Source organism: Pteropus vampyrus, unplaced genomic scaffold (genome assembly GCF_000151845.1).
Source record: "Pteropus vampyrus isolate Shadow unplaced genomic scaffold, Pvam_2.0 Scaffold504, whole genome shotgun sequence".
In the NCBI taxonomy this organism is placed as follows: Eukaryota; Metazoa; Chordata; class Mammalia; order Chiroptera; family Pteropodidae; genus Pteropus; species Pteropus vampyrus.
This window is the reverse complement of record NW_011889285.1, coordinates 236,552-262,644: the sequence shown is the minus strand read 5'-3', so window position 1 is coordinate 262,644 and position 26,093 is coordinate 236,552. Positions and strand designations below refer to the sequence as shown.

The 26,093-nt window shown below is 35.9% G+C and overlaps 3 protein-coding genes and 1 pseudogene across 3 annotated transcripts; 1 reads left to right on the top strand and 3 right to left on the bottom strand.

Annotated features, from left to right (window-relative positions):
- The first annotated feature begins 2,835 nt into the window (after positions 1-2,835).
- On the top strand, positions 2,836-3,786 carry LOC105307568 (olfactory receptor 51I2-like). Its single transcript, XM_011383117.1, has one exon. The coding sequence runs from the start codon at positions 2,836-2,838 to the stop codon at positions 3,784-3,786; it is 951 nt and encodes a 316-aa protein (XP_011381419.1).
- Positions 3,787-10,977: 7,191 nt separating this feature from the next.
- Positions 10,978-11,946, bottom strand: LOC105307597 (olfactory receptor 51Q1). The gene has a single exon (XM_011383149.2). It carries the CDS (start codon positions 11,929-11,931, stop codon positions 10,978-10,980), a length of 954 nt encoding a protein of 317 aa, XP_011381451.1. The 5' UTR covers positions 11,932-11,946.
- Positions 11,947-20,300: 8,354 nt separating this feature from the next.
- LOC111732917 lies at positions 20,301-20,419 on the bottom strand (annotated as a pseudogene).
- Positions 20,420-23,072: 2,653 nt separating this feature from the next.
- LOC105307567 (olfactory receptor 51J1-like) lies at positions 23,073-24,026 on the bottom strand. Its single transcript, XM_011383115.2, is given in 3 exon segments — positions 23,073-23,462; positions 23,464-23,723; positions 23,726-24,026. Coding segments are annotated over 3 exon segments (951 nt in total).
- Between the last annotated feature and the right edge of the window lie 2,067 nt (positions 24,027-26,093).

The window sequence follows — 26,093 nt, the reverse complement described above, 5'->3', positions numbered from 1 at the left end:
GTCAAGTTGACAAATGAATCAGTGGACTTCTGAGAGGAGGCCACTTCAGAAGGTCGCTTAACTTCTAGTTTCTTCAATCTGGCTCCCAGTTGGCATATGAAGCAGGAAAATATCTATCTGAAATTTTGTCTTTTTCTCTGCCTGTGAAAATAAAGATGACCAACTTCTCCAGCATCTGTCCATTCTTTCTACTTAGGTGGCTTTAGCTTCAGAAGGCTGGTTTCTGAGTTTCTTAGGAAAGGCCACAGGACTTAGAGTTGAAAAAACTAAATTCTAATCCCAATTTAGCCATTTATTGGTTTAAGGCAAGCCCCTTACGATGGTTGTTATGGGTCTGAAATGAGACAGCTTGGTAGTGAGGCAATTGCCTCTCTAGTTATCCTTTCTACTATCCAAAGAGTGAGTGCATTTCCTGCAGCTGTGCTTTTCACCCTTTCCATTCCCTATCATTCATGTTCCTCTTCCATGACATGGGTCACAGTTAGTGTTTCCAAGCCTTCATTGTTACTTGCTGCTCAAGGTGAGGTTTTACCAGTGGTAGGAAGTCTTAGGTAAGTTAGGTCAAGACTGCAAGCAGGTGAGATGATTAGACAAAGCCTCAAAATGCTCCTACCAGGTCCTTTTCTCCCTTTGGTGCACCTCCAAGGAAGTGACATGCAATGCTAGCCCCACACCTAGGCTACCTCTGTGGCCACTACCTTGGAATATTATGAATAAATCTAAGTTTATTTAGAGGAGCTCCAGAATGCTGAGGAATCTAGCAGATGATGAAACATAAGGGAATGTTTAAGTTGCAGGTCAAGAGAGTGGTAGGTAGGCTAACTGGGGGGAAAAAAAAAAAAAGAGGAAGATTTGGAAAGTGCTTGCAAGTGTTTTTGTCTAAAACGCTGTTACTGTAAAGTGACTGAAATGTCACCAAATGGTTCTGGAGTGGTTCTCAACTTTTGATAACTAGACACCACATCCAGAGACTCTAATTTAATTGATGTGGGGTGTTATTTGGGCACTGGGATTTTTAAGCTGGCAGGTGGTTCCTGTGAGTAGACAACATTGAGAACCACTGATGTATGAGGCAAAACCAATGGACACTAATGAATAAATGTCAAAAGCAAGTATATTTCTCCTGTCAGGGAAGCTATTGATCTTGAGGGAAGCACAGAGGTAGAATGCATGGAATTTCTGTAGGGCTTGTGCCTGAAGAGAGAGCTTGAAAGCGAAGACAGTAAGAGGTTGTGAGTTCTGGGGCCTCCCTCATTACTATGCTGTAAGCGTCTCCATGGTCATAGCTCTTTGAATTCCCTTAGCTGTATAGTCTCCTACTCTTCATCCATTCCAGGGGAGCATTCTCATCAAACTCTTTATCTATGTGTTTAGCTATGGACCATTTCACATCAACACTGGGTAACTGCAGGATAAAAAGTTGATAAAGAATTGGCGAATTATATGTCTGAGTCGGTTAAATGAATAAATGGTTGTGACTTCACCTTTCTACTTCATTTAAAAAAAATTTATTTTACAAATTTAAAGTTTTGTCACATAATGTTACATTATGTTACATTATATTGCATTGCATTGCATTATATTACATTATATTATATTATATTAATTTTCACCTTTTGGTTGGGGTTTAACTATTTCTCCCTGATCTCTTGGCCATTGATGGAGTCCTTTATCTTTGTGCCTTTGATCTCTCAATGGATTCTAGATCAAACAAACTATTTTGAAGTGACTACATATTTATTTAATAGCCTTTCTGAACTCTGTTTTTAAACCCAGAAGTCACTTGCGTATTAGTATAATTTTCACCTAGAGTGTCTATATCCTTCACCACCTTTATTCATATTTCTCTACTTTTCTGCTTTCTAAAACCACTGTCTCACTTTCATTCAAAGTATTTCTTCCCCTGGAGCGGAGTGGGGACACGTGGAGATGACTAGATCCATATTGGCACAGCTACAACTCAATCTTTTTTATAACTCCATTTGAGATCAGACTGAGGTTTACTGCCATCTCCATAGGGAAATGGAAACATCACTATAAGAAGAGTCTGTGGGTCTAAGCTATCACCTAGACTCTGCAGAAATTGATTTTTCAGTTTTTGGTACATTGTCACTCTTCCTCTCTTGGCCTTAGTATCTCCCTAAGAATAAAAGAGTTTATATTTATTCAGTGTTTCATATGTCATACAATATCTTATTTACCTTTACAACAAAACATATGAGGCAGATGTATTTTTATTCCTAGTTTACAAATGGACACATGGAGGCTTGGGAAGGTTAAGTTAGTTGCTCAAGGTCACATTGAGAGTAAATTGTAAATTGGGCTTCAAACTAAGGTCTATCAGAATTCATTTGTAGAGCTCTAAAACACTGAACATATGATGTTAATTTTCTCATTTTTTTTATATCCAAATAAGAGAATGGTGTTATAATTATCCACACTTTACAAGTTAAAAAACAAACTTTGGATCAGAGTATAAATAAGTTGTCCACATCACATATCTAGTAACTGGCTGAGTATGGATTTTGATCGAGTTCTGATTTATTCTTGTGTTTCTGCTAATAATTTTTAAGCTACGCTGTCTCTCAGAAGATTGGGAAGTCTCAAATATCTTTTTTATATGTAAAATTTTAGTATTCTTGCTGTCAGGGGAAGAGGAAGTGAAAGGAGAATATCTGTCACATTTTTACTTAGAATGATATCAATGACTCCAGGTTCCCCCATCTCCTTGTATCTCCCTCCTTCAGCCTTTGAGGTGAGCTGCTAAGCCAGAGGACCCTACAGGTGGGAGCTAACTTTGTTTTATTTTTCACAGGACAGGTGAATATCTATGATATGGGAAACGAGAACAATGAAAGTCTTGATCTCTTATCCGTCTTTCTAACTGGAATCCCAGGATTGGAGGCCCATCATGGCTTGCTTTCCAGCCCCTTCTTCACCATGTACATTGTGGCCATTGTGGGCAACAGCCTGATCATGGTAGCAGTGCAGGCGGACCCTGCCCTACATGAGCCAATGTACCTGTTTCTTTCCATGTTGGCTGTGACTGAGGTGGGTGTCTCTGTGTCTACACTGCCCACTGTCATGGGCATTCTTTGGTTTGATGTCCGCCAGGTTGACTTTGATGGCTGCCTGGCCCAGATGTTCTTCATTCATACTTTCTCCTGCATGGAGTCTGGGGTTCTGTTGGCAATGAGTTACGACCGCTTTGTAGCCATCTACAATCCACTGCACTATACAGTCATCCTGACAATACCACGTATCATCTACATGGGTCTGGGCATTACACTGAAGAGTGTGATACTCATGGCCCCACTTCCAATTCTTTTGAGGCAACTGCCCTATTGCCACACCAATGTCCTCTCCCACTCTTATTGCCTCCACTCAGATCTTATCCAACTTCCTTGTGCTGATACTAAGCTCAATAGTATCCTGGGCTTGGCCATTGTCCTGGCCACTTTTGGGCTGGACTCATTGCTCATTGTGGTCTCTTATATACTAATTCTTTACACAGTGCTGGGCATTGCTTCTAGGGAGGGACGGTGGAAGGCCCTCAACACGTGTGTGTCACATATTTGTGCAGTGCTTGTGTACTATGTGCCTATGATTGGTGTGTCTGTAATGCATCGGGTTGCCAAGCATGTCTCACCCCTGGTCCACACACTCATGTCCAGTATCTACCTCTTCGTGCCTCCTGTGCTCAACCCCATCATCTATAGTGTCAAGACCAAGCCAATCAGACAGGGAATTGCTACCTTGTTTTCCTGCAAAAGGGAATTGATTTGAATTACTCTAAGGTTGGCAGAGACTTTGAGTCAGTCCACGAACTCCGATGGTGTTTTTGCTGGGGACAAAGCTCTACACCAGGCATTGTTAGGAGGACAGAAATAAAGCATTCAAAGCTTTGCTACGGGCTTGAATCTGGATCGTAAGAGTTATCCATAGCCCTTCCCACCTCACATCTTATCAACATATGCAAGTCTCTGTTAGTGCACATGTGCATGTCATCTTTAACAGAAACAATCAACTTCAGGGCAGTGATCATGGAATTCTCTTTCCCTTTGCCCATTGAAACTCCTAGCAAAAAGCCTGGCAATAGTAAGTTAACAGCGAAGGATCAAGGCTTACTGATATTGAATAGAAATAAAACAAATTTCTTTTTTGATGGGTTAGGCAGGGATTAAGCATCACCCTCCACCCTTCCCCTGCCAAAAAAGATCATTCTAAGAACATTCCTTTGAATTTGGTGAGCATGCTTCCTAGTCTGCCCCAGATAGTCATGGTTTACACTTATTTTCCTCAGCATCATTATTCATAGTACTCTCTTTCTCTCTCAGATTGTTCTTGTTTAAACAATATATAGTAAACATACCTATGAAGGGACATTCTTCCTGTTATATAAAGAGCCAGACTCTCCCCATGACCCACCATCCAAGGAGACTCTGAGGATGATTAAATGGCCTCCATTTAGTACAAAGTAAGATATGGACAACCTCACAATGCCCAGGGTTTAGATCCTAAGAATCCAGCAAAAGCACCAAATTGTGCTTTAACATAATTTCAGGCCCTATTTTTAGAGTCAAATAGATCTGGTGTTACTGTGCCTGGGCATTTCTGTTCTCTTTTCTACCTGTCCCTTCAGAATTTAGTAACTTCACCATGCCATGTGACGGATGTTTTTATCTGTTCCTTTACCTCATTCTAGCTCTGTCAGCATAGGTTTAGTTGACACTGCTTGCCTCTGTCTGTGGCTCACTATGGTTTTCTGGAGCTTTGGTCAAATGGGAAAGACCATCCTCACATCTCCCAAACAGTACACAGTTCTGTGTAGAGTAGACGGACAGGACTGTGCTGGTTGGTCAGTGATGACTTAGGTTTTCAGCTTCTTTCATTTCAGAGCCTTCAACGACAATGAAAATGTTTTCCTCTCTACATGCTATTCTTCCCAACCTCATCCAGCTCATCAGGGTCACCTTTACACAATGGTCTTTTTGAAGTTCTCAATCTGTTTAGAACAGTGGTGACCAAGTTTTTGTGTTCTCTAAAATAATTAATAGAAAAAAATGTACCTTTCATGCGTTTTTAGGTTGACATCTGAAATTTTTACCATAAATTTACATACTGGTTGAGCATGCATTTGGGGATATATAGGAAATAAAATCAGTTTAAAATAAATTGTTATATTGCACCTTTAAGTATCCAATGAAATTTAAATACCTTATGTTTTCACATTTCATACCATGGATTTTAAAATATACAAATGCATTCTTTAACATTCACATATTAGTCCCTTTTTCTTTGAACTCAAATTTTATTTTACCTCTGCCAAAGAGTTTTGACCATGTAATGTATTTTTATGTTTGAAACTATTTTAATGATCACTCTATCATACTTACTTGTAACAAAAAAATGTATACATTTAAAACTTTTTTTATTAAATGTATTGCGGTGACATTGGTTAACAAAATTATATTTAAATTTAATGTTTAAAAATTGGCAGCACATAAAGCATAGTTTAAAAATGTACTCTGCATTGAGTTACTTTCCCAATACTTATTTGTACATAATTGATCAAAGCAAATTAATATAATATAAATTTGGATATATCAAAAGAAAAATTTGATTAGATATCTATCTCTTAATGGGATGCCCTAGCTTTCTTCTTGGATTTTAAAATGAATATTTTTTTACTAAATGAATGAGAGATAATTTAGTAGTAAATCTTTCTATTCACTTTCCTTTCTGTAAAATTTAATACTGATAAATTTGACTACATAAATAAGATGTTACTGGAATCATTTCATCATAACTCAGTGTCACTTAAAATACTTTTGGAATTAAATGACAAAAACCATGTGATGATCTCTTATCAAATATTAATTTAATGACTTAATAAGTGATAATTCCATTGAATCCCTCTTTACTTTTATTGAAAGCAATAAAATCAATGCCATTTGTTTTACACTAGAGTATGTTACCCAGTCATAGGTGTCATTTGCTTTATCAATATCTAAGCTAATATTTCTAAGAGTTTCTTTGTTTGGTATCTCAGAAAGTTTTACACATTGTGGTATATTACAGAAATATTCCAGATGACTTTAAGAGTAGAGCTATGCCTATTTTTTTTTCCATCTTTTAAAATTAAAATACATTTTTTTTTGTTAAAGTGAGTGAATACAATTGTGAAAAGGAAAAAAAAATGGTGTAACAGAGATACAGTAAAGCCAGGTATATTCATGGAAAAGCGATTTAAGCAAAGAAACTTTAAAGATATTTAATATCTTAAAAAGTCATTACCTTAAAAATCTTTGTGTTCAGACACTTCCAGGAATATCTTCACATTTCTCTAGAGGAGCATGTAATTAGATTAAAGATCACTAGATTAGATACCCACCAGTGACAGCTTCTATAAAGTCAAAGTGACTGTTTTGGAAAAATTCTGGTCAAATCACATTGTCAGGGAAAATGATTTCTTTTGGAGTAGTACCTAAAGATTCATGAGTAAATATAGGCATCTTTCACTAAAGAGTGAATAATTACTATCTCTATTTATTCAAATAACGTCTTTGAGCACCTATTACATGTAAAAAGTAGATTTATAAAAATATTTTATTTTTAAATGCAACATAGAGAGTAAATCTAAAAACTTAACAATGAATGGTGCACTGATTTTGTGAGGCTGGTCTAATATTTCCTTCTAGATTTTAAATGTCATAAGCAGATGGATACATCATGTAAGCCACAAGTCGAAAGCATGAACAACCATGATTAGACTTTGAATACGTGATCAAATCTCATTTTAAGTAGGATTACTTTCATAGTTACTTATTTTATGATAAAAATTATCACTTCTGGGGATATGTTTGCTTAGCAGCAATGTTCAAAGTCCAGATCACTTTTAATAGATGTATTTCACACTTGTTCAGGGATCCAAGACTTAGAAAAATCAAAAGTGATAGTTGCATGATTGAAAAAAAAAATATATTAGAATATTATCTAGTAAATCATTTTGGCTATCTTCTGACTCTCTCAAAGACTATGACTTTGAGTAACAATTCCAAATGACAATAGCACAGATGTTTGCAGCCTTGTAAATGTTAAAGTCAAAGCTACACTGTCTAATACAGTGACCACTAGCTACAAATGGCTATTGAGCCCTTGAAATGTAGCTAGTTTGAATTGACATGTGTTGTAATGACATGAGACCAGATTTTGAAGACCTAACATATAAAAATGAATGTAGAATATCTTATTAAATTTTAATCATAGGTTACATGTTTAGATATGTTGGGTTAAACAATATATACTTTGAAAATTATTTTCAATTATTTCTATTTATTTTTTTAATATTGTTACTAGCAAAATTCTAACTAACATATGCTTGTATTATACATCTACTGGACACCACCAGATTAGAAGTTAAAATGTGGAAACTAATAAGAAGTTATAGTGAAATAAAGTAATAAATAAAAAAATGTCTATTGGTATTTCTTTGTTTAATGACTTTTGTGGGTCTAAGGTCATGAAATTTCTAATGTGAAGGACAGAGAAAAAAAATCCTAGTTTAGAGAACTTGAAATATATATATGAAAGAGACTCAAGCCATGATATTATAATGACTAAAACCTAGCTTACAGGATGAGAGGCATAGAAATACAATTAGGTAAGAAATCCATATTCATAAAAAAATTCACTAGTTATGTTTATATTAAGACATAAGTGGTATGTAAAATGTTTCAATATTTTGTAAATAAATGCAGAAGGATTATACAAATATTCAAATTTACTTAGTATTCCTGATAAGGATGAATTATTGGACAAATTAGACTAGTTTTGTATTTGTATAAAAAATATTTAAAACTTTTTTTGGCCTAATATTATCCCAGTATGGACTATAATTTCAGAATAACATTTTAATACATGGGAGTCTTCAGTTAATTTTCTCACTGAAAATATAATAATTTTTAGTTTCAAAATTTCTTATATTAATTTTATTTATCACATAAATTTGTTTCCAAAAACATTTGTTTCTGTGAATGCATTCGATTGTTGCTACTAGGTTGTCATTGTTTCTAGTCCCTCTCAGCGGACAGAACAAGGAAATATATGTCTAGATACTAACCTATGTATATATAACTACCTATATATATTTCTCTATTTACCCATCTGCAGCCACATTAAGCCAAACATGACCTTATAATGATGTTTCCAACTCCAGCTAATGTATCAGTTAAACTTTCTACTTTGCTTTCTTGTAACTTACCATCTAACAGTGAGAAACTTGGCCCCTACCAAACGCCATTCATTTACTTAATTGTTCAGTTCTAGTACACAAATATAATGTAGAACTGTTAACCCACACCCCCATAAGAAATTATTTTATCAACTAGAGTACAGCATTAATTATACTTCCTTTTGCCCTCAATCTTACAGATTCTACCCATTTCCAAAGTTACTTAGGTCAGTAACGTTTCCCCCAGTCCCTTTCAGTGTGGTTCTTTTATATATTTATAATAGAATTATAATTTGTTGATCACATTCTGTATTTAATCCTGGGATTTCCTGATGTCATAAATGATTTTTTAAAATTTGCATACATTAAAGTTAATCCTGTGCTGTCGTAAAGTACTATGGATTTTGGCAAATGAATAGTGGCTTACGTGCACCATTACAGTATTACAGATTAATTTCACCATCCTAAAAAATTCCCTGTGCTTCACCAATTCAACAATCTACTCCCCCAAATTCTTGGTTACTGCTGATAAACTTATTCTATAGTTTTGCTTTTTCCAGAATTTCATAAAAACAAAATCATACATTTTTTAGACTTTTAAGATTGTCCTTTCTTCTTTCACTTAGCAATGTACATTTAAGATTCATCCATGTTTCTATGTATCTTGATGACTCATTCCTTTTAAATTTCTGAATAGTATTACATTGTATGGATGTACCACAATTTGTTTATCCACTTGCCTACTGAAGGATTCCTTGGTTGCTTAAAGTTTTCTGTCTCTTTTCTTTTTATGCTCATTACTTACAGAAAGATTAGTGCCTGGATGAAATTTAGTTCCTTCAATAGCAGTAGCTTAGACTATCTTTCACTTGAACTAGTGTAATATATTTAGTATTTCTAAAAAAACTGATATTCAATCTTATGTCCTCATATATTTCATTCAAAATAATTTACAAAGAGTCAATAAAACCACCCTCGAAGTTTCAAGAAATAGAAAAATACTTCTGTAATAAAATGTGACCAGTATAGTTATTTACATTCTATTCACTAAACAACATGAAGAAACACCAAGAAAAATGTTTCCAAAAATCAAATTTATTTTGAAATCTTAACGTATCATGCTGTTTTTTAAGTCATAAAACTCACACGAATATACAGATGTACACACACTCACTCACAGAATAGTGAACAGTTTTGTCTAGGGAAAGAAAATAATAGAAAAGTGGAAGAGCAAAGAATAAGGGCAGATTTCTGGATTTAATTTAATTTAATTTAATTTTTGTTTGGTTTCCAGTTAAAGTTTAGTCATTGTCTGTGACCATAAAGTTCAATTAATAGATAACTCTCATCAAGAGATTATTAATTGTATTATGTACTCCTTCTCAAAAACTGGTATAATCCCAAGATTTATTTTCCCCTCATGCTGTTTTGGGAGATTCTCAAGCCTGTATCATCCATTGAAAGAAAAGTCTCCTTTGATCCATATTCCTACCCATTTCCTTGACTTTTTTTTTAGCATTGAGATTTCTTTGTCCTAATTTCTCTTATTCTGACATTGTATGTGTCTCGCATTCTACAGTTTATTTCCATACACCTGCTGGTTTATGATTCTTTAGAGAAACATAACTTCTAGGCTCTGATAAAAACAAAATGGGAAAAAGGGAAGGAAAAAGATGTTAGAGGAGAAAGATATTCCTTCTTCACTTGCTCTCTACCTGTCACTTCCTAATCCTCCCTCTCGCAATGTTCCCACAGAAGCCCTGACTATTTTGATTAAAATCTAAGTTAGTCCTAATATTGGTGACCTATACTATGAGTTCAGTAATCAGAAGTTATGACCAAAATTATGGATGTCCTTCAAACTTATATTTCTGAGAGAGCCTACGGGGTTTCTACAAAATAATCTTTATAATCATTAAGGGTATATCTCTTTACCAGAACCTTTTCTAGTACAACATCCTGATGCCAAAAGGAACCTGTCTATCAAGAATTTGAGCCAAATAAAGGACATAAAAATTTAAAAGACAGTCTGCTCTGGTCAGAAAAATGAACTTCTATTCCTACAAATATGATCCGTAGGATTACCTAAAATTTTAATTCTAAATACTAAGGATTTCTAGTGAGGCAGAAGCCTTATTCTAACTATAGGGGATGTAAACACCCTATCCTAATATTTAGACTCTGCAAGTGCTCATTCAGTATACTGAAATTATGCTGGGTGCCGATTAGGCAAACTTGAATAGCTGAGAAACTTGCTCTGTATCCATCCACCCTAAAAGATTTTCCACTCTTTTGAAAGATAATATCAGAGTACACCTACCCACTAGGCTGAGCCAAGGTCATGGGGCTAGAGTTTACGTGAACTCCCTAGAGAATCTACCTAAGAGAAAGGGTAGTGGGAGCAACAACTAAGTGTTTCTTTCTAACTTATGTAACCAAGCTCATGGGGGTAAAGAATATCCAGAAAGGAAGAAAAAACTTAAACAGACTTTTACTCAAATGATGAAGCTTATCCCACTGGCATAGCTGGTAAAATGTGCTAGAATGTAATCAACTCAGATCTGCATCTCTTTTGAATAAAATACTTGTAGCTTGCTACAAGCCAAAAAGCCAAGACCATATCATATTGCCTTAAAAAATATGATGGGGTTTTATTTTTCAGACTTCATTTTTTAATTCTGACTATACTCTCTCCCTGTAAGCCTACGGTTCCAATTCCAGAGTAATTTAACAAATCCATTCTTTTATCTTAAATGCACATTTCTTTGGGAAAGGAGGTGGATAATTCCTTGGCGGATCTGCTTAGTCTTTACACTATAAATGATGGGGTTCATCACAGGAGGTGCCAACAGGTAGATATTGGCCATGGTAATGTGGACCAGAGGAGAGGCATGCTTGGCAAAGCGGTGGGTCATAGAAAGTCCAACCATGGGAACATAGAGAACCAGAACAGCCAGAATGTGGGACAGACAGTTGTTGAGGGCCCGGAGTCTCTCAACCATGGAGGCTACTCCCAGGACACTTTTCAGAATCATTGCATAGGACAGCATGATGAGCAGAGGGTCCATCACAATAATGAGCAAAACTAGAGCAAATCCATACCAGCTATTGAACCGGATGTCACCACAGACCAGGCGAATCATGTCCTGGTGGAGGCAGTACGAGTGAGAGAGAAGGCGAGAACGGCAGAAGGGCAGGCGCTTGAGTAGGAAAAGGGAAGGAAGCACAGCCAGGACACAGCGGCAAATGATGGCTAACCCAATTCTGCCAATGACCTGACTGGTGAGGATGGTGACATAATGGAGGGGGCGGCAGATGGCCACATAGCGGTCAAAGGACATGGCCAACAACACAGAAGATTCCATAACGGAGAATCCATGGAGGAAGAAAAACTGGGCAAAACAGATCTCAAAGCTGATCTTACGAATGTCAAACCAGAGGAGTGGCATGACTGTGGGCAGGGTGGTGAGGGTGAGACCCAGGTCGGTCAGAGCCAGCATGGAGAGAAATAGATACATGGGCTGGTGGAGGGATGGCTCTGTGCGGATAACAGTGAGAATGGCGATGTTGCCCATGATGGAGATGGTGTAGAGACAGCAGAAGGGGATGGAGATCCAGATGTGAGAAGCCTCAAATCCAGGTATGCCCATGAGGATGAAGTAGAAGGGATCTTTGGTGGTGTTTGTCACTTCGGACATGCTTGATGAATGCAAAACCAGAGTCTGTGTGTTCTGTAATAAGAATTCCATCAGTGTGCTACTGCCATAGAGTCATTATATTTTCAATCCAATATTCAAATATGTGCTTGGGGTTGTTTTACTAACACCATTGAGCAAAACTCTAGCCAGAGCACTAACAGTTGGAACTGTGGATTCTTCTGCCATATATTTCTGTTTAAAATTACCTTATTTTTCCAACTTCTAGCCCACCACTATGTACTAAAATTTAACTTAATGCTTCTTGCAAACCTTATAATTCATTTCCCACTCTTGTGTTTATGTATGCATACATATACATATCTATTTTTGAACTGAAACTTCTCTCATCAATATTTCAAATAATATTGTAATAACCAAATCAAGAGACTTATTTTAGTTCATATTCTACTTAACACAGAAAAATAAGATTCTGCTTACTTCTTATTTTCTTTTATTCAATTGAATGGAAATGTTATTGAAGGAGGGATGTATCATGGCGATGCCCAGGTGTTTTGTCTGAGCAACTACATGGACTGCAGTCATTTAATTTTATCTGGAGCATTAGAGTAGGAGCAGACTTTGGGGGAAAGATCACAGTTTGGTTTCTGCATGTCGAACTGATGTTCCAAGAGAAATGACAATTAGGCAAATGGATATGAGATCTAAGAGGACAGAGAAGAAGCCTGCTGGAATTTGGGGAGTCTGTGGCATATTGATAGTAGCTGGGAACCTAGGAGTTGATGTGATAACCTAGGCAAGAATTTAGAGTGAGAAAGGAAAGACATTGAGAAAAACTCTGTAAGAAAATGCAAAATTTAGCAGTTGGATAGATGTGAAAGAAAAGCAAAGAAAACTTGAAGGACTGTTTAAAGAAGTGGGTGAAATTCAAAGAAAACAGAGGTCACAGAAGCCAAAAAAGCAAAAAGTGTTGTCATCACAGTTTGGTGCTGCTTAGATATTCAGTAAAATGAGTACTGGAAAGTGTCTATTCAATTTAGGGATGCAGATCTCAGTAGTAACCTTTTGGAAAGACATTTCAGTAGAATGATAGGAAAAGAAACTAAATTAAAGTGGCCTGAGTAGTGAATTGATTTGAAGGATTGGAGATAGTTTCTGTAGACCATGTATTCTGAAGGGGGAGATAAACTGCCCTCTAGGATATAAATGCAGACATTTATTCTTTAAATAAAAGAATGAATATAACTTTAGTAAATGAATGGTTTTTAATTTTTGGAGTGTTTTGAGAATGAAAGCTGTGGATCTTCTCATCCAGAAATACACAAAGCGTTTAATGAGTTCCTATTCATGGAGTCTAACCATATTTTCCCTAAAGTATCCATAAATGTCAAACTAAGAATCTCTCGTAAATCATTAAACTCAAGAATCTAAAATAATACAAAAGAAAATTAAAAAAATGGGAAAATGAAGAAGAAATAAAAATGTAATTTTTTGAATTAGAAGAATAGAAAAATATTTAAAAATTCAAAAATTATTTTCTTGAAAGAATCAATGTAATTTGAACCCCTCTAGCAAATCTGATCAAGAAAAAAAATATAGGCCAGCATTTAGAATGAAATGTAATGGGAGAACCAAAACTGCAGAGAAATTTCAGAAGCCATGAGTGGTTACCAATAAAATAGTAACTAATAGTAATATGAATGTCTTTTAGGACTTAAACTATACACTAAAAGACAAGAGGCCAGAGCAAAGGTTTTTAAAACTTCTTAGCACTGAGTCCTAATAGACTTGATTAATATATGTGAGGTATTAAAAGCTAACATATACTAAATAAAGAACATGCCTATCAGAAAGATATTTGATCATTCGTAGAAACATAAAAGAAAGACGATTGTAGTGACAAAAGATGATGGTGCCCATCCAAGTACCGTGTAGTGGGCAGGACTTAATTTATGTTTCCAGGAAATGGCATCTATATGATGACTACTTGAGGCCATCTAGCTTGGTACTACTCAGCATTTAATCGATTGCATTCTTTCTAAGATTCAGGAATCTTAATCATAATTTGGATCCCTACATCATTTTTTTTTTTTTTTGTATAGTGGGCACACTTTTTTTCATGCATGTCGTATAGTAGTTTCCTCTTATTCTTAGGGGATATGTTCTAAGAGCCCCAGTGGATGCCTGAATCCACAGGTAGTATCAAATGCTATATACACTGTTTATTTCTATACATACATACCTATGATAAAGATTAATTTATAAACTAGGCACCGTAGGAGATTAACAATCATAACTAATTATAAAATAGAACAATATAACAATACGCTGTAATTAAAGTTATGTGAATGTGGTCTTTCTCTCATAAACTATCTGATAGCTGAGACAGCCACTAAAGTGACTAAAAGACAGGTAGCACATACTGCATGAATATGCTGGACAAAGAGATGATTCACTTCCCAGGTGGAACAGCGTGAGATGGTATGAGATATCATTATGCTACTTGGAATGGCACACTAGTTAGAACTAATGAATTATTTGTTTCTGGAATTTTGTATTTCATATTTTTAGACAACAATTGACCACACGTAACTGAAAAAGTGAAACTGGGAATAAGGAGAGACGACTATATTTCCCTTTGTTTTAATATTTCAGTTTACTTCAGTTTGGTTAGTGTGAATATTAAGAGAGTGATATATTTGATTTTGGCAGAAATCATATCTATGGCTAACAAAGCTAAGACCCTGAATTCTAAAAAAAAAAAAAATACTATGAGTAAAATAATATCACATTGAGAGGATTCTTGAGAGCCAAGACATAATTTCTTTGTGACTTTCAAATACTTTCTCTCAAGCTTCAGTATTTCAAACTTCAGTATGTTCTCTATGAGTAAAATGTCTCATAGTTCTGTGGTTGAATAAAATTGAGATAATCCATGTAAGATGCTTATTGTTGTGGATGGCAGAGTGTAGGGCATAGTGACAGCAGCGTCATTTGCAGAGAACTTACTATGTGTCAGATTTGCTCCCTAGAGATTTATTTATTTTAACTCACTTAATAATTGCATAATTGATATTTATCACTTTAAATCATGAGGAACACGTGGTGCTGATGAAGGAGTAGTTTTTTTTTCCTCGAAAAGCCAGGGAAGTCTTAATGGAGGAAGTGGTCTATCAGCTGTTTTGTATTTTAAGTGGAAACTCAAAAAGAAACCTGAGGGATGGGAGCGGTAACATGGATGATAAGTATTTCAAACAAAGCAAATGGTGATAGTACATGACAGGAAATGATGTCCTCTAGTTCTTTATAGCCCTCAAGTGTGGACCCAATTGCAGGAGTGGTAGGAATTGAGGCAGAAAAGAGGGTGAGAACAGAGTAAGGGCTTTAAAGGATGACAGTGGATCCATCAAACGGCTTTAAGTCAGGGAGTAACGTCATCACATTTTTAGTTGAGAGAGAAGATGTGGGTCTGCATAAAACAAGATAGACTTAGGGAGAAATTAGACTTTTCTGAAGAGAAGCAGCTGATAAATATGAGTGTGTGTGTGTCTGTGAGTATGTGAGGGTGTGTTAGTGTTTATGGCCACAGGTGTGTGGGAGAGAGTGGGACAAAAAAAGAAGACATGCTAGGAGACAAGATATATCATTCTAAAGTGTATCAGAAAACACAGAATTTAAAGACTTATACTTAATATTTTTGACTTCAGGACAGACCTAAAGCCAATGGTATGTGTTAAGGAAAAAAAAATTCAAATCTTAATATCAGTAAAAACCTGATAATAATTTTTCTCGGCTTGAAGGGCATTTATTTCTAGTCTCTCAAGTAACTCTAACTCTCCCAATAGTTGAAATTCTTAGGGATTTTCTACCAAGAGCGAATGGTGAGGACTCCTGGTTAGCTGTAGGATAATTTATTGTGATTTTTAGGTTTCTTCCAGCTCTGCTTCTTTGCTTCTGTGACATATTGTTGTGTGTTAAGGTGTGAACTCAGTAACTGCAAATATTGAGGAAATGATATTTTTTTTACTTTTATATTCACTTCTAACCTCTCAAGATCTTACTTGAAGGCAGTGTAATTCATGAACCCCTGGCTGGTTCATGCTGACTTCTGTTCATTTTTCATCAGATGCTTTTCACGCTTCCCTTGAACCCACCTCTTTCTGAGATATTTGTTGAGCCATTTGCAGGGCAGAGAGGAGGACAAGTAAAAATATCCAGGAATGGCCCAGGAACTACCCAGGAATGTCCCATTTTCAAGGCAGGATTTGTTGATAGATGATATGCGGACATTTACCAACATGCGCTGAAAACTCTTCAGCTTTGATAACCATGGGTTTGGTATAAAAGAGAATAACAGCATCAGGGCTACTTTTTTCACTCAGTTTGAGGACAGTGATAAATATTTCGAGGAACTGCTATTGCATTTCCGTCTTGCATCCTGTCAACTTATTTCTAAAATGAATTGGCTGCATTCTCTCCTTTGTCTCTATGGAGTATTTTCTGTTCTCACTCCCCAGGTATCCTCCTCTTCTTATTACTGATCATCCGTGGAGCAGTCCTTACCTTTGTGCTTTTTTGTTCTTTCAATGCTCTTTCTGGCTTCTATTCTCTGCTCTGTGGCTGAGTGTGGTTATATGCTCCTGAAGATTTCAGGCTGGAATACAAGAGGTGTATGGGGAAACATCTGGGTCTTATAGGAATCTTATAGGAGTATGCAAATTATACTCTGAGACCAGAGGCCCCAAGGGACAGAACCAGGAAAAATAACAGTAATAATAAATATAATAGCCACTAACATTTATCGAGTGCTAAACATATACCAAAAATTGAGCTAACTGACCTCAAGGGAATGTGAAGATTTTGTTAGATGACATGAAGAAGACAGAGCCTGTATTCCAGAAGATTATTTTTTTCAGCGATCATTAGTTTCCTTCTGCTTACTACAGTAGTTTATGTGGCTTTGAGAAGGACAATCAAGTTGGAATAGAGCTGCTCTTTGATGTCGTCAGCTTGAATATGACCAAACTCAGATTTGATGCACCTTGAGGATTTGGGGGAAGGTATCTCAGATCTCTTGATAGATTCAAAAGTCAGATAGGCAAAATGGGATTTTCTTTTCTCAGAGTCTTACAGATATTAACCCTGACATACATTGTCCTTTTCCCCAGAAATGCTGGATCTTTACTCATGTGAGAAAGGGCTGTGATGAGTACCATCTAGAGACAAATGACCTAAGGTTTTATGTGAGATTTTATTTAGATTTTACTTCTCTATAGATGGTGGAAATTGGCAGCTGTTTAAGGGTTCATTGTGAACATTTCTTTTGATTTTTATCACTGAAGGCACAGTGTTTCCACAAATATGGCTTATCTTTGTGATCTCCTCTGTATCTGGCCTACTTGGTTGTTAAAATCTAGTCTGGCTTCAAGGAATTTCCACCTCTGTATAATTCTCACTGTTTCAACAGGGAAGTTATGATCATAGAGCAGAATATAAAGTTATAAACCCTGAAAATATAGAATTTAAATAAAGACAATTTGGTTGGGAATATAGTATTGAATTATTTTTAGGATATAGTATTAAGTATGTGATTACTCCATCTTTGGTAGTTAAGGCTTAAAAGACATAATTTAAAATTGGGAAATAAAATAAAGATTAAATGAATCATGATATTCACCAGTATAAAGCTAAAATGTCAAAGTTGATAAAATATTGATAATATTGATTAATCTTGAAGTTGAGGTTAAAGAAAGAATATGTGGAAATTCTTTATAATATTCTCTATTTTTATGTATATCTGAACATTTCCCTAACAAAAAGTTTTAAAAATAAGATAGTAGGTAGAAGATGGTGGCAGACTGGGAAATCCATTATTATTTATATTATCGTTTCTTTATTATTATTTATATTAAGAGAGTAGATACTGTCCAAAGAAATAGAATATTATGTGTGTGTGTTTGTATGGCTCACAAGATAAAAATCACTTTTGTTTTTAAGTTATTGAAAAAAATTAAACAATAGGCAATGATATTTTGTGACACACGTTACTTATATTAAATTCAAAATTCAGTGTCCATGTATAAAGTTTTACTGTAATACACTCATTCTCATTTATTTATACGTTATCTATGGCTACCTTCACACTACAATGACATAATTGAATAGTTTTAAAAGAAGCTATATGTCACACAAAGCCTAAAATATTTATTATCTGCCCCTTCCTTGAAGAAAAAACTTTGCTGACTTCTGACATAATAGGAAGTGGACACAGGAAATAAGCAAATTTCAAAGAAACGGAGATACAAATATTTCCTGGTCATATAAAATGTCATTTGCTTTCATTTAAATTAGAAAGTAATTGAAATCAAGTTGAAATCATTTTTTATTCGTTGTATTACTCAAATCCAAAACCATTAAAACAGATTGGTTGGCAAGGGTGGGATGAAATAAGCACTTTCATAATTGCTGATGGGACAGTTACTAAGTATGACTTATCTAAGGGAAATGAAAGTACTGTACCTATAAAAATTATAAATACACAAAATTATTACTCAGCAATTCCACTTCTAAAAATTTAGTTTACAAATGTATTTATATGTGTGCAAATTGACCTATACACATGATTGTACACTATAATATTATTTATAAGAACACACACTAAAAAATGGAAACAAACTAGATATTCATCAACTGTAAATAAATTCTGGTAACATACAATGTACCAGGATCAACACAATAAAATATTATGTAGATGTAAAAACAAATAATAATGCTCTTCGTGTACTGGTTATTTATGAATTATCTCAAAAATATATGTGTATATTAAAAGTCAAGTAGAGAACAGTGAATAATTTTCACTGGGAAATAGCATAAACACATGGAATTTCTTGTTTATGTATAAATTCTTCCCTAAAAAGAAATGCAATAAAATGAAAATTTTTGTTGACTCTGGGGAAAGACATCAAGATGATTAAAACGGAGACTTAAAGTGAATATTTTCAATAATATTCATTCAACTAGGAAAATTCAAATGTGTGAATGTCTAACATTGTCAGTAATATTTACATTAAAATGTAAGTTTCATGAAATTTAAACTGTATGTAGTCTATGGTGCTTCTTGGATCTTTGGCTTATGTTTATGTCAGTTCTGAAAAATATTTATGTCATTATACTCAAATGTTGCTTTTGCTTCAGGATACTCTTTCTGGAGCTCCAATTACCTGTGTAATTTCAGCAAATACAATAAATCTTTTAAAGATTTTTACTTTTTCTTTTTTCTTATTCTTTATCCTTTTATGTGTGTGTATATATATATATGTGTGTGTGTGTGTGTGTGTGTGTGTGTGTGTGTGTGTGTGTGTGTGTGTGTATATATATAGCCTAGATATACTCTAAATTATTTTCCATTACTTTGATTTTTTCTTCAGTGTGTCCAATATGATTAAACCTATGTATTGAAATTTTAATTTGAGTTATTTTTTAGTTCTGGAATTTACATTTTATTTTTCATAGTTTTGGATTTATTTCTTAAATTCTACACTTTGCAATTTAAATTCTAGGCAATATTAATCAAAATTATTTTAATGTCTGGGTATGCTAAATCCAATAGTTAAATCTTCTGTAAATCTAAAACTTTTGTTTTCTTTTTTCTCCTGATTTTTTTTCAATTCTCGTATTTTGCATTTCTGGTTATATTTTAATGAACATCATGAAAAATTATAAGGATAATTTGAGATCCTTGTTAATATCTTCCTGCCGAGAATATTTAATTTTACTTCTTATTAAAGTGACCAACCATTTCAGTTTGTGGTTGAGGGGTTTCCCATGTACTTTCTGAAATAAAGCTAGAAAAGTCCTGAAAGAAAATGAGATGGTCAGTCACTCTAATTCTTACAGACAGAGTAGTAAAATTAGGTAATGAGATGATTAAAAATAACCTTTATTAGGCCAATCTATTTTTAATTTTCCTTAGTCCAAGGTGTGCATTTTCCGGAATCCAAATAAATGCTTAGGAATTAATCAATCTCTTGGTCCATGAAGTTCCTTGTTTTCCAATTTTTGTCCTTCTTCCCTCCAGCCTTTTGAGGCTGCTGTAAGCTCTTCTCATTTTATCAGCTATTACTTTTTAAATGACAAATTCCTTAAGTGGGAAAAATGGTACAAAATATCAGGTTCACTTCTACATGCTTCCATTATCTTTAAAATCTCAGCCTTTATCTATCTATCTATCATCTATCTGTCTGTCTGTCTGTCTGTCTGTCTATCTATCTATCTATCTATCTATCTATCTATCTATCTATCTATTTATTTATTTATTTATTTTTGCAGGTGAGGCAACCCTTGGTTGACCTCACAGATTGCAAGGACCTTGTCAGCTCACAATCCCTTATTTTTTATTTATTTATTTTTTACGCCTACAGCACTTAATCTTTCTAGGTGGTCTTCCATCCAAGTACTAACTGGGCCCGACCCTGCTTAGCTTCTGAGATCAGATGAAATCGGGGTTATTCAGGGTGACATAGCTGTAGACAGAATCTCAGCCTTTACATCCTTGTTGCATTGGATGCTCTCTGAAGTCATTTACAAAATATTTCGCTAACTTTTCTAATTGTTCTTGGCAGAAAGATTGGTCTAAAATAAATTAGTATCTTTGAGAAATGTGAAAATGCTTATACTATTTCATCCATTTTTCTAAATTGTTCTAATTTATAATTTAGCTTCATGACTATCTGAATATAATGACATTGTTTTGCCTTTTTGAAGAAATAAAAGACCAAAGTAATTTCTAAAGATCCAAATTTTAAGTTACTCTAGTAAATATAATGGCAGAAAAAGATGGAGCTAAACTATATTTTCTCCCAAAGTCATATTGGATTCTGCTCATTTATTCAATTTCATAGACACTCAGAGACTTCTAGACTCTTCATTTGTGCTTTTCTAGGATTTTGTCTGATTCCGAGGTTGTCACTGAGATTGGGCCTCAGGGAAATAGAATGATAAAGATAAAAAATGGAGCTAGAAGAGACATTATTTATTGAGTTCTTTCTAGGATGGAGCTGCATTGTATCCATGATGACAAAAAATACCTACATTTTGTTGTAAGAGACGCCTGCAGTCCTGGCAGGATGCCTGGTGCTTGGAGCAACAAGGACATCAGAAGCAGATGTGGACTTGGACATAAGGACACATTGCAGGGAGGGCGCACACGCCCGACCGATTCTGGGGCTTCTTCTCTAGGGACTAAAAAAAGAAACTTAGGAAGAAATGGCTGAAAACATGGGGGTGGCCTTGAGGCTGAATCTGGGAGTTGGCTGTAGCTTGTATTTACTAACCTGATAGTAACTATTTATAAATTACAAAGCCAGCAGTGTGGGAAACTGAATAAAAGCCATGGAGACAGAGGTGGGGGATGCTAGCATGGCGATTCCTCCTCTCCCTTATCTGGGTTAGTTAAACATTTCCAGACTCCAACTCTTCTTCCAAACCGTCTCCGCAACACATTTAGAATCTCAATGTCATCGATGGTCTTATGTATAGGAGTAATCATATTTAAGAAGCTTGAGGATTCAACATGTAATCACAGGGAGAAAATGGAAGTGAGTTCTCAAGATTCTCATTTTATGTCAAGCCACCAGACAACCTCCTTCCACCATCTCTTCCTCTACTTTTCTGACTATAGGATATCTTTCTCTAGATACTCTAAAGATATTCCTTCTTCTCCTCCCTGGGAATTATCACTAATTTTTCTGGTCATCTATGGGATAGCTCTTCCTGTGGGTTACATTTGCTTGGTTTCCCTTGATATTTCTAAGTCTTAGTTCTCTGCAGAGTTCTGCCTTACACCAGAGAACTATGATTCTAGGGTATTGTTATGGGCAATTGAAGATTCCTAGGTAAGAATCTCTGCAAACAGGCTATTTGGAAACCCGGAGGTAGAGTCACATAATTAACTCTTACAAAAATATTTTGGCTGTTTTTGGCATCTCTACAATGCACAATGCAAAAAACACTTAAAAAAATTAAGTTTCTATTTAAAAACTTCATTTGTGTATTGAAGTGTTATAAGGTCTATTTAAAATTGGTTCTAAACATCACTCCAGGAAGTACAAAGCAGAGCTCTGCAGAGGCAGAAAAAAATTATTTCTAAGCTCTATGAGGGAAGGAAGGGACCTTGACTCTTTGGTCATCATTTTGTCTCTAGGGCCTAAATATGTACCTAACCTGCTAAACATATTCAATTAATGCTACTTGACTGACTAGTAAAAAGGATCCAAGGAACTGCAGTTCTTGCTTAGCCGACAGTATAGTTAGGGGGCTAATAGCTTAGACTCTGAAGTTTGACCCAATCAGATTTTTGTGCCAGCTCTTGGATGCATAGGTTTGAGCAAGTTGATTACTATATTGAAGTACCGGTTTTTCATCTGAAAAATAATAATTGAATTAAGCCTGGCTCATAGGGTTGTTGTGGGTAATGACTGAAATAATAAAATCCCTAGTATACATTTGCACCTCAAAAGTCTTAGTATAAATGTAAATATTTTACATGTATAAAATGTAAATATTTTACATTATTTCTAATGTCTGTAAAGGAAAGTCCAATCAGAAAGAAAATGTTAATGTCCACGAAAGGATGCTTGCCTTATTGAAAGATTCTGCATTCTGGATGGGAGACCTTTAGATTTTGCATAATGAACAAGATTTGTAATTTTTGGAACTCCCAACTTGGAGCCTTGGTGAGGTTGAGTGAATTCCACATCAGGGCCGATAGTGGAAGGCCCCTTTGATCTAGCTAGTGTGTCCTCTTGGTATTGAGCTCATATAAACAACTCAAGAGAATGTAACCCATTTCTTTTCTCTTTTTTCTAGAACAAAGGGATCAATAGATTTTCCAGGACACCTTCTAACTCCTGACTACGTTTTCCTTATGGGGAGTGCTATGCTTTCATAAACAATCTTTACTGCATTCTTGCTCCAGTTGTGCAAGGTAATATAAAACCTCATGTCGCATAACATGTTCTGTCATACATAATCTTACCCCACTTGGACCCAACTCCAATTCAATGCCAGATTATAAAGAACCTCCTGTTAGACACCGCATTTTGAGATAATTCCATTTGCATAACGTGTGAGCTAGAACCATTTGGGATTATAGAAAAATAGTCCCTTCCTACTTTGTCCTTTGTCTAAACTCTGGATCTCTTCTCTGATAGTATTCGAACAATGCCACGATGGATCTCCTTAGTCTTAATGCTGTACACAATGGGGTTGACAATGGGTGGGAAGAATAGGTAAGCATTGGCCATCGTAGTATGCAGCACAGGGGACACATGGTGTCCAAAGCGGTGCACCATTGACAAGCTAATCATAGGCACGTAGTAAGCAAGCACAGCACAGACATGTGAGCCACATGTGTTGAGCGCCTTCCTGCGCTCCTCCCCAGTGGCAATATTCAAGACAGTGTGGAGTATAAGCCCATAGGAGACTACAATGAGCAGAGAATCCAGCCCAAACGTGGAGATAACAATGAAAAGCCCATAGGTATTGTTGATAAAAATGTCTCCACAAGGTAGATGGATAAGGTTGGGGTGGAGGCAATAGGAATGAGAGAGGGCATTATGGCCACAGAAGGGCAGGCGCCGTAAGAGCATGGGTAATGGGGCCATGAGCATAATGCTTTTCAGCGCAATGACAGCTCCTGTGCCAAAGATGCGGGGCAATGTTAGGATGGTTGTATAGCGCAGTGGGCTGTAGATGGCCACAAATCGATCCATGGACATGGCCAGCAACACAGCTGACTCCATAATAGAGAAGGAATGAATGGAGAACATCTGGAGAAGACATGCATTAAAACTAATTTCAATGGTGTCAAAAAGGAAAATGCCTAGCACTGTAGGCAGAGTGGATGCAGAGACACCAATCTCAACCAGTGCCAACATGGAAAGAAAGAGGTACATGGGCTGGTGTAGGGCAGTATCTGTTCTGATGACGTGAAGAATGATGCCATTCCCAAGGAAGATGATAATGTACATCAAGCTGAAGAGAATGGATGTCCAGATGTGCTCTGCCTCCAGCCCTGGGATGCCAACCAGAATGAACGTTGTAGGTAAGAACTCCAAATAGCTACTGGAGTTCTTCATGTTGAAATCTCATCCATGAGATCAGTGTTACCTTGAAAATTAGAAATAAACTAGTGAGATAACATTATAATAGAAAAAGGCGTATGGGCACTGAGGAAGGAAAGAAGAAAACAGAGCTCATAGATATTGGTGGCTAAAGGTCTCATGACTGAAAATTGACTGATGACCACTATCAGGAAATTCCCACTGTTAAGGGGTTATAGTTTCCATCAGAGAGAAGTTCAAGGACAATAGAAAAGTATCTCTGTAAATTGTAGTTCATTGTGGATCTACTAAAAGATAAATGGCTGCCTTGTCTTGGTATGGATATGCCTGACATGTCCCATATTGTGGTTGGTATAGAAAGTTTCTAGGGAGAGAGGCATGTGTAGACAATCTCAGCATAAAATATGGGCCAATGTTAAGAATAGGTCAGGAGAGATATTACTGGTAAATATATAGATATAAGGCAAAGAACAAACAGTACATAAAAACAACTGAAATACCTAAAAATGAATATAGATATATAAATAATTGAGATCTATAAGAAGGCTGAGAAGTGGCAGTGACCAGAACCTGGAATAAGTGACTGGAAAATTAAAGTAGAAAAGAGTGGGGCTTGGATTCATACTGGATTTAGCTATTCTGGGCTTTAAAGGGACTAGGAAGCAACTGGAAAGATTACATGTAAAGGATAGAATAAGGCAAGAACCAAGGTTGGTGGATTTGTATATAGACCTTAAGGCTCATGAAAATATTCTGTCATGATATATCTACAATCTTTCAACTCACAATTCTTAAAGACAGACCACCTGATCCACTGAGACTTCTTTCTGGCTCAGATGCACTTCTGAATACATTGCAACAGAAACACTGGCAGGAGAGGAAGGCAACAGAAGTGAGGAAAAGTCTACCTCTCAAAATTGAGTATGTTTTAAACTCAGCACTGTGTGGGCCAGCATAGGAACAACGGTAGAATCTTAGGCTGACAGAGTAGGAAAGACTCCTGAAGGTATTTTTTAAAAAAACTTCTTTCACACACACACACACACACACACACACACACACACACACACACACACACATTTGCTCACACACTTGCATATATACATATTTTCACATGTGGCCGAAGTCCTGAACTCTCCATTCAGTCACTGTTGGACTTACAGGGACCTCGCTAGTACATGCTGGTTATTATTAAGTTCTTCTTTGTCCTGCACATCTACAACTATCAGCACTCTTTTATGCCATGTACCATGCAGGACCCTGGCAATGCAGAGTCCTGCCTCTACTCAAAAAATCTCTGTAAGTTTCAACCGCAGGTCAACGAACACATCTTCTCCCATGAATATTTAAATACCATCATCAGATACCCTGAAGTTTTCTCTCTAAGCTAATTATGTAGTTAAGTACTACAAAAGAAAAGTTTAAGATACAATGAGAGAGACCTGGAAGGAAAAGTCTAACTTATTTTTAAAAGTCAGGGAAAGCTTTCCTCAGAAAATGGTATTTCGGCTGACAGCTGAAGAATTAATAGAGTTTTTCCAGTCAAAATGGAGAGTTTGGATGTAATATGACACAGAAAATATTACGACAGTGGATATGTAAAACTCTACTTTGACATAAAAGAAGACATAGAGAAATGGAAACAGTTGATGTGCTAAGATATTAAAATTGTTGATGTTTTTTATAATTTTTGCCTTCAAGAAAATATGAGAAAAATTTTTTAAAAAAGGTCCATTGTCTGCCTAAATACAGGCTCCCTGTGCACCTCTCATGGTTTGATTCAACTTATCTCAGAAAATGTTAGCTTAGAGAAAACTGTGCCATGGACTGTGCTCAAATTCACCGTAGGTAAATTCAGGGACAAATTCTTGACCTTCAGAAATACACATGTCAGAAATTCCCATGGCTGAGGGAACTGAGGGTCACTTCCATTTCCCACTTGTTATGGCCTTTTCCATGTTCTCTCCTCACCTCCAAAAGCCCAATGTATCTTTCTTAACTCTTTAAATAGATCAAATATTGATCTGCCTTGGGTTTGAGAAGCTGTTCCTCTTGCACGTGACATCACTGCACCATTGATCC

Bases quoted from the DNA above. Each gene is read 5' to 3' on its own strand.
- LOC105307568 (XM_011383117.1), top strand. From the start codon at position 2,836: ATGGGAAACGAGAACAATGAAAGTCTTGATCTCTTATCCGTCTTTCTA.
- LOC105307597 (XM_011383149.2), bottom strand. From the start codon at position 11,931: ATGTCCGAAGTGACAAACACCACCAAAGATCCCTTCTACTTCATCCTC.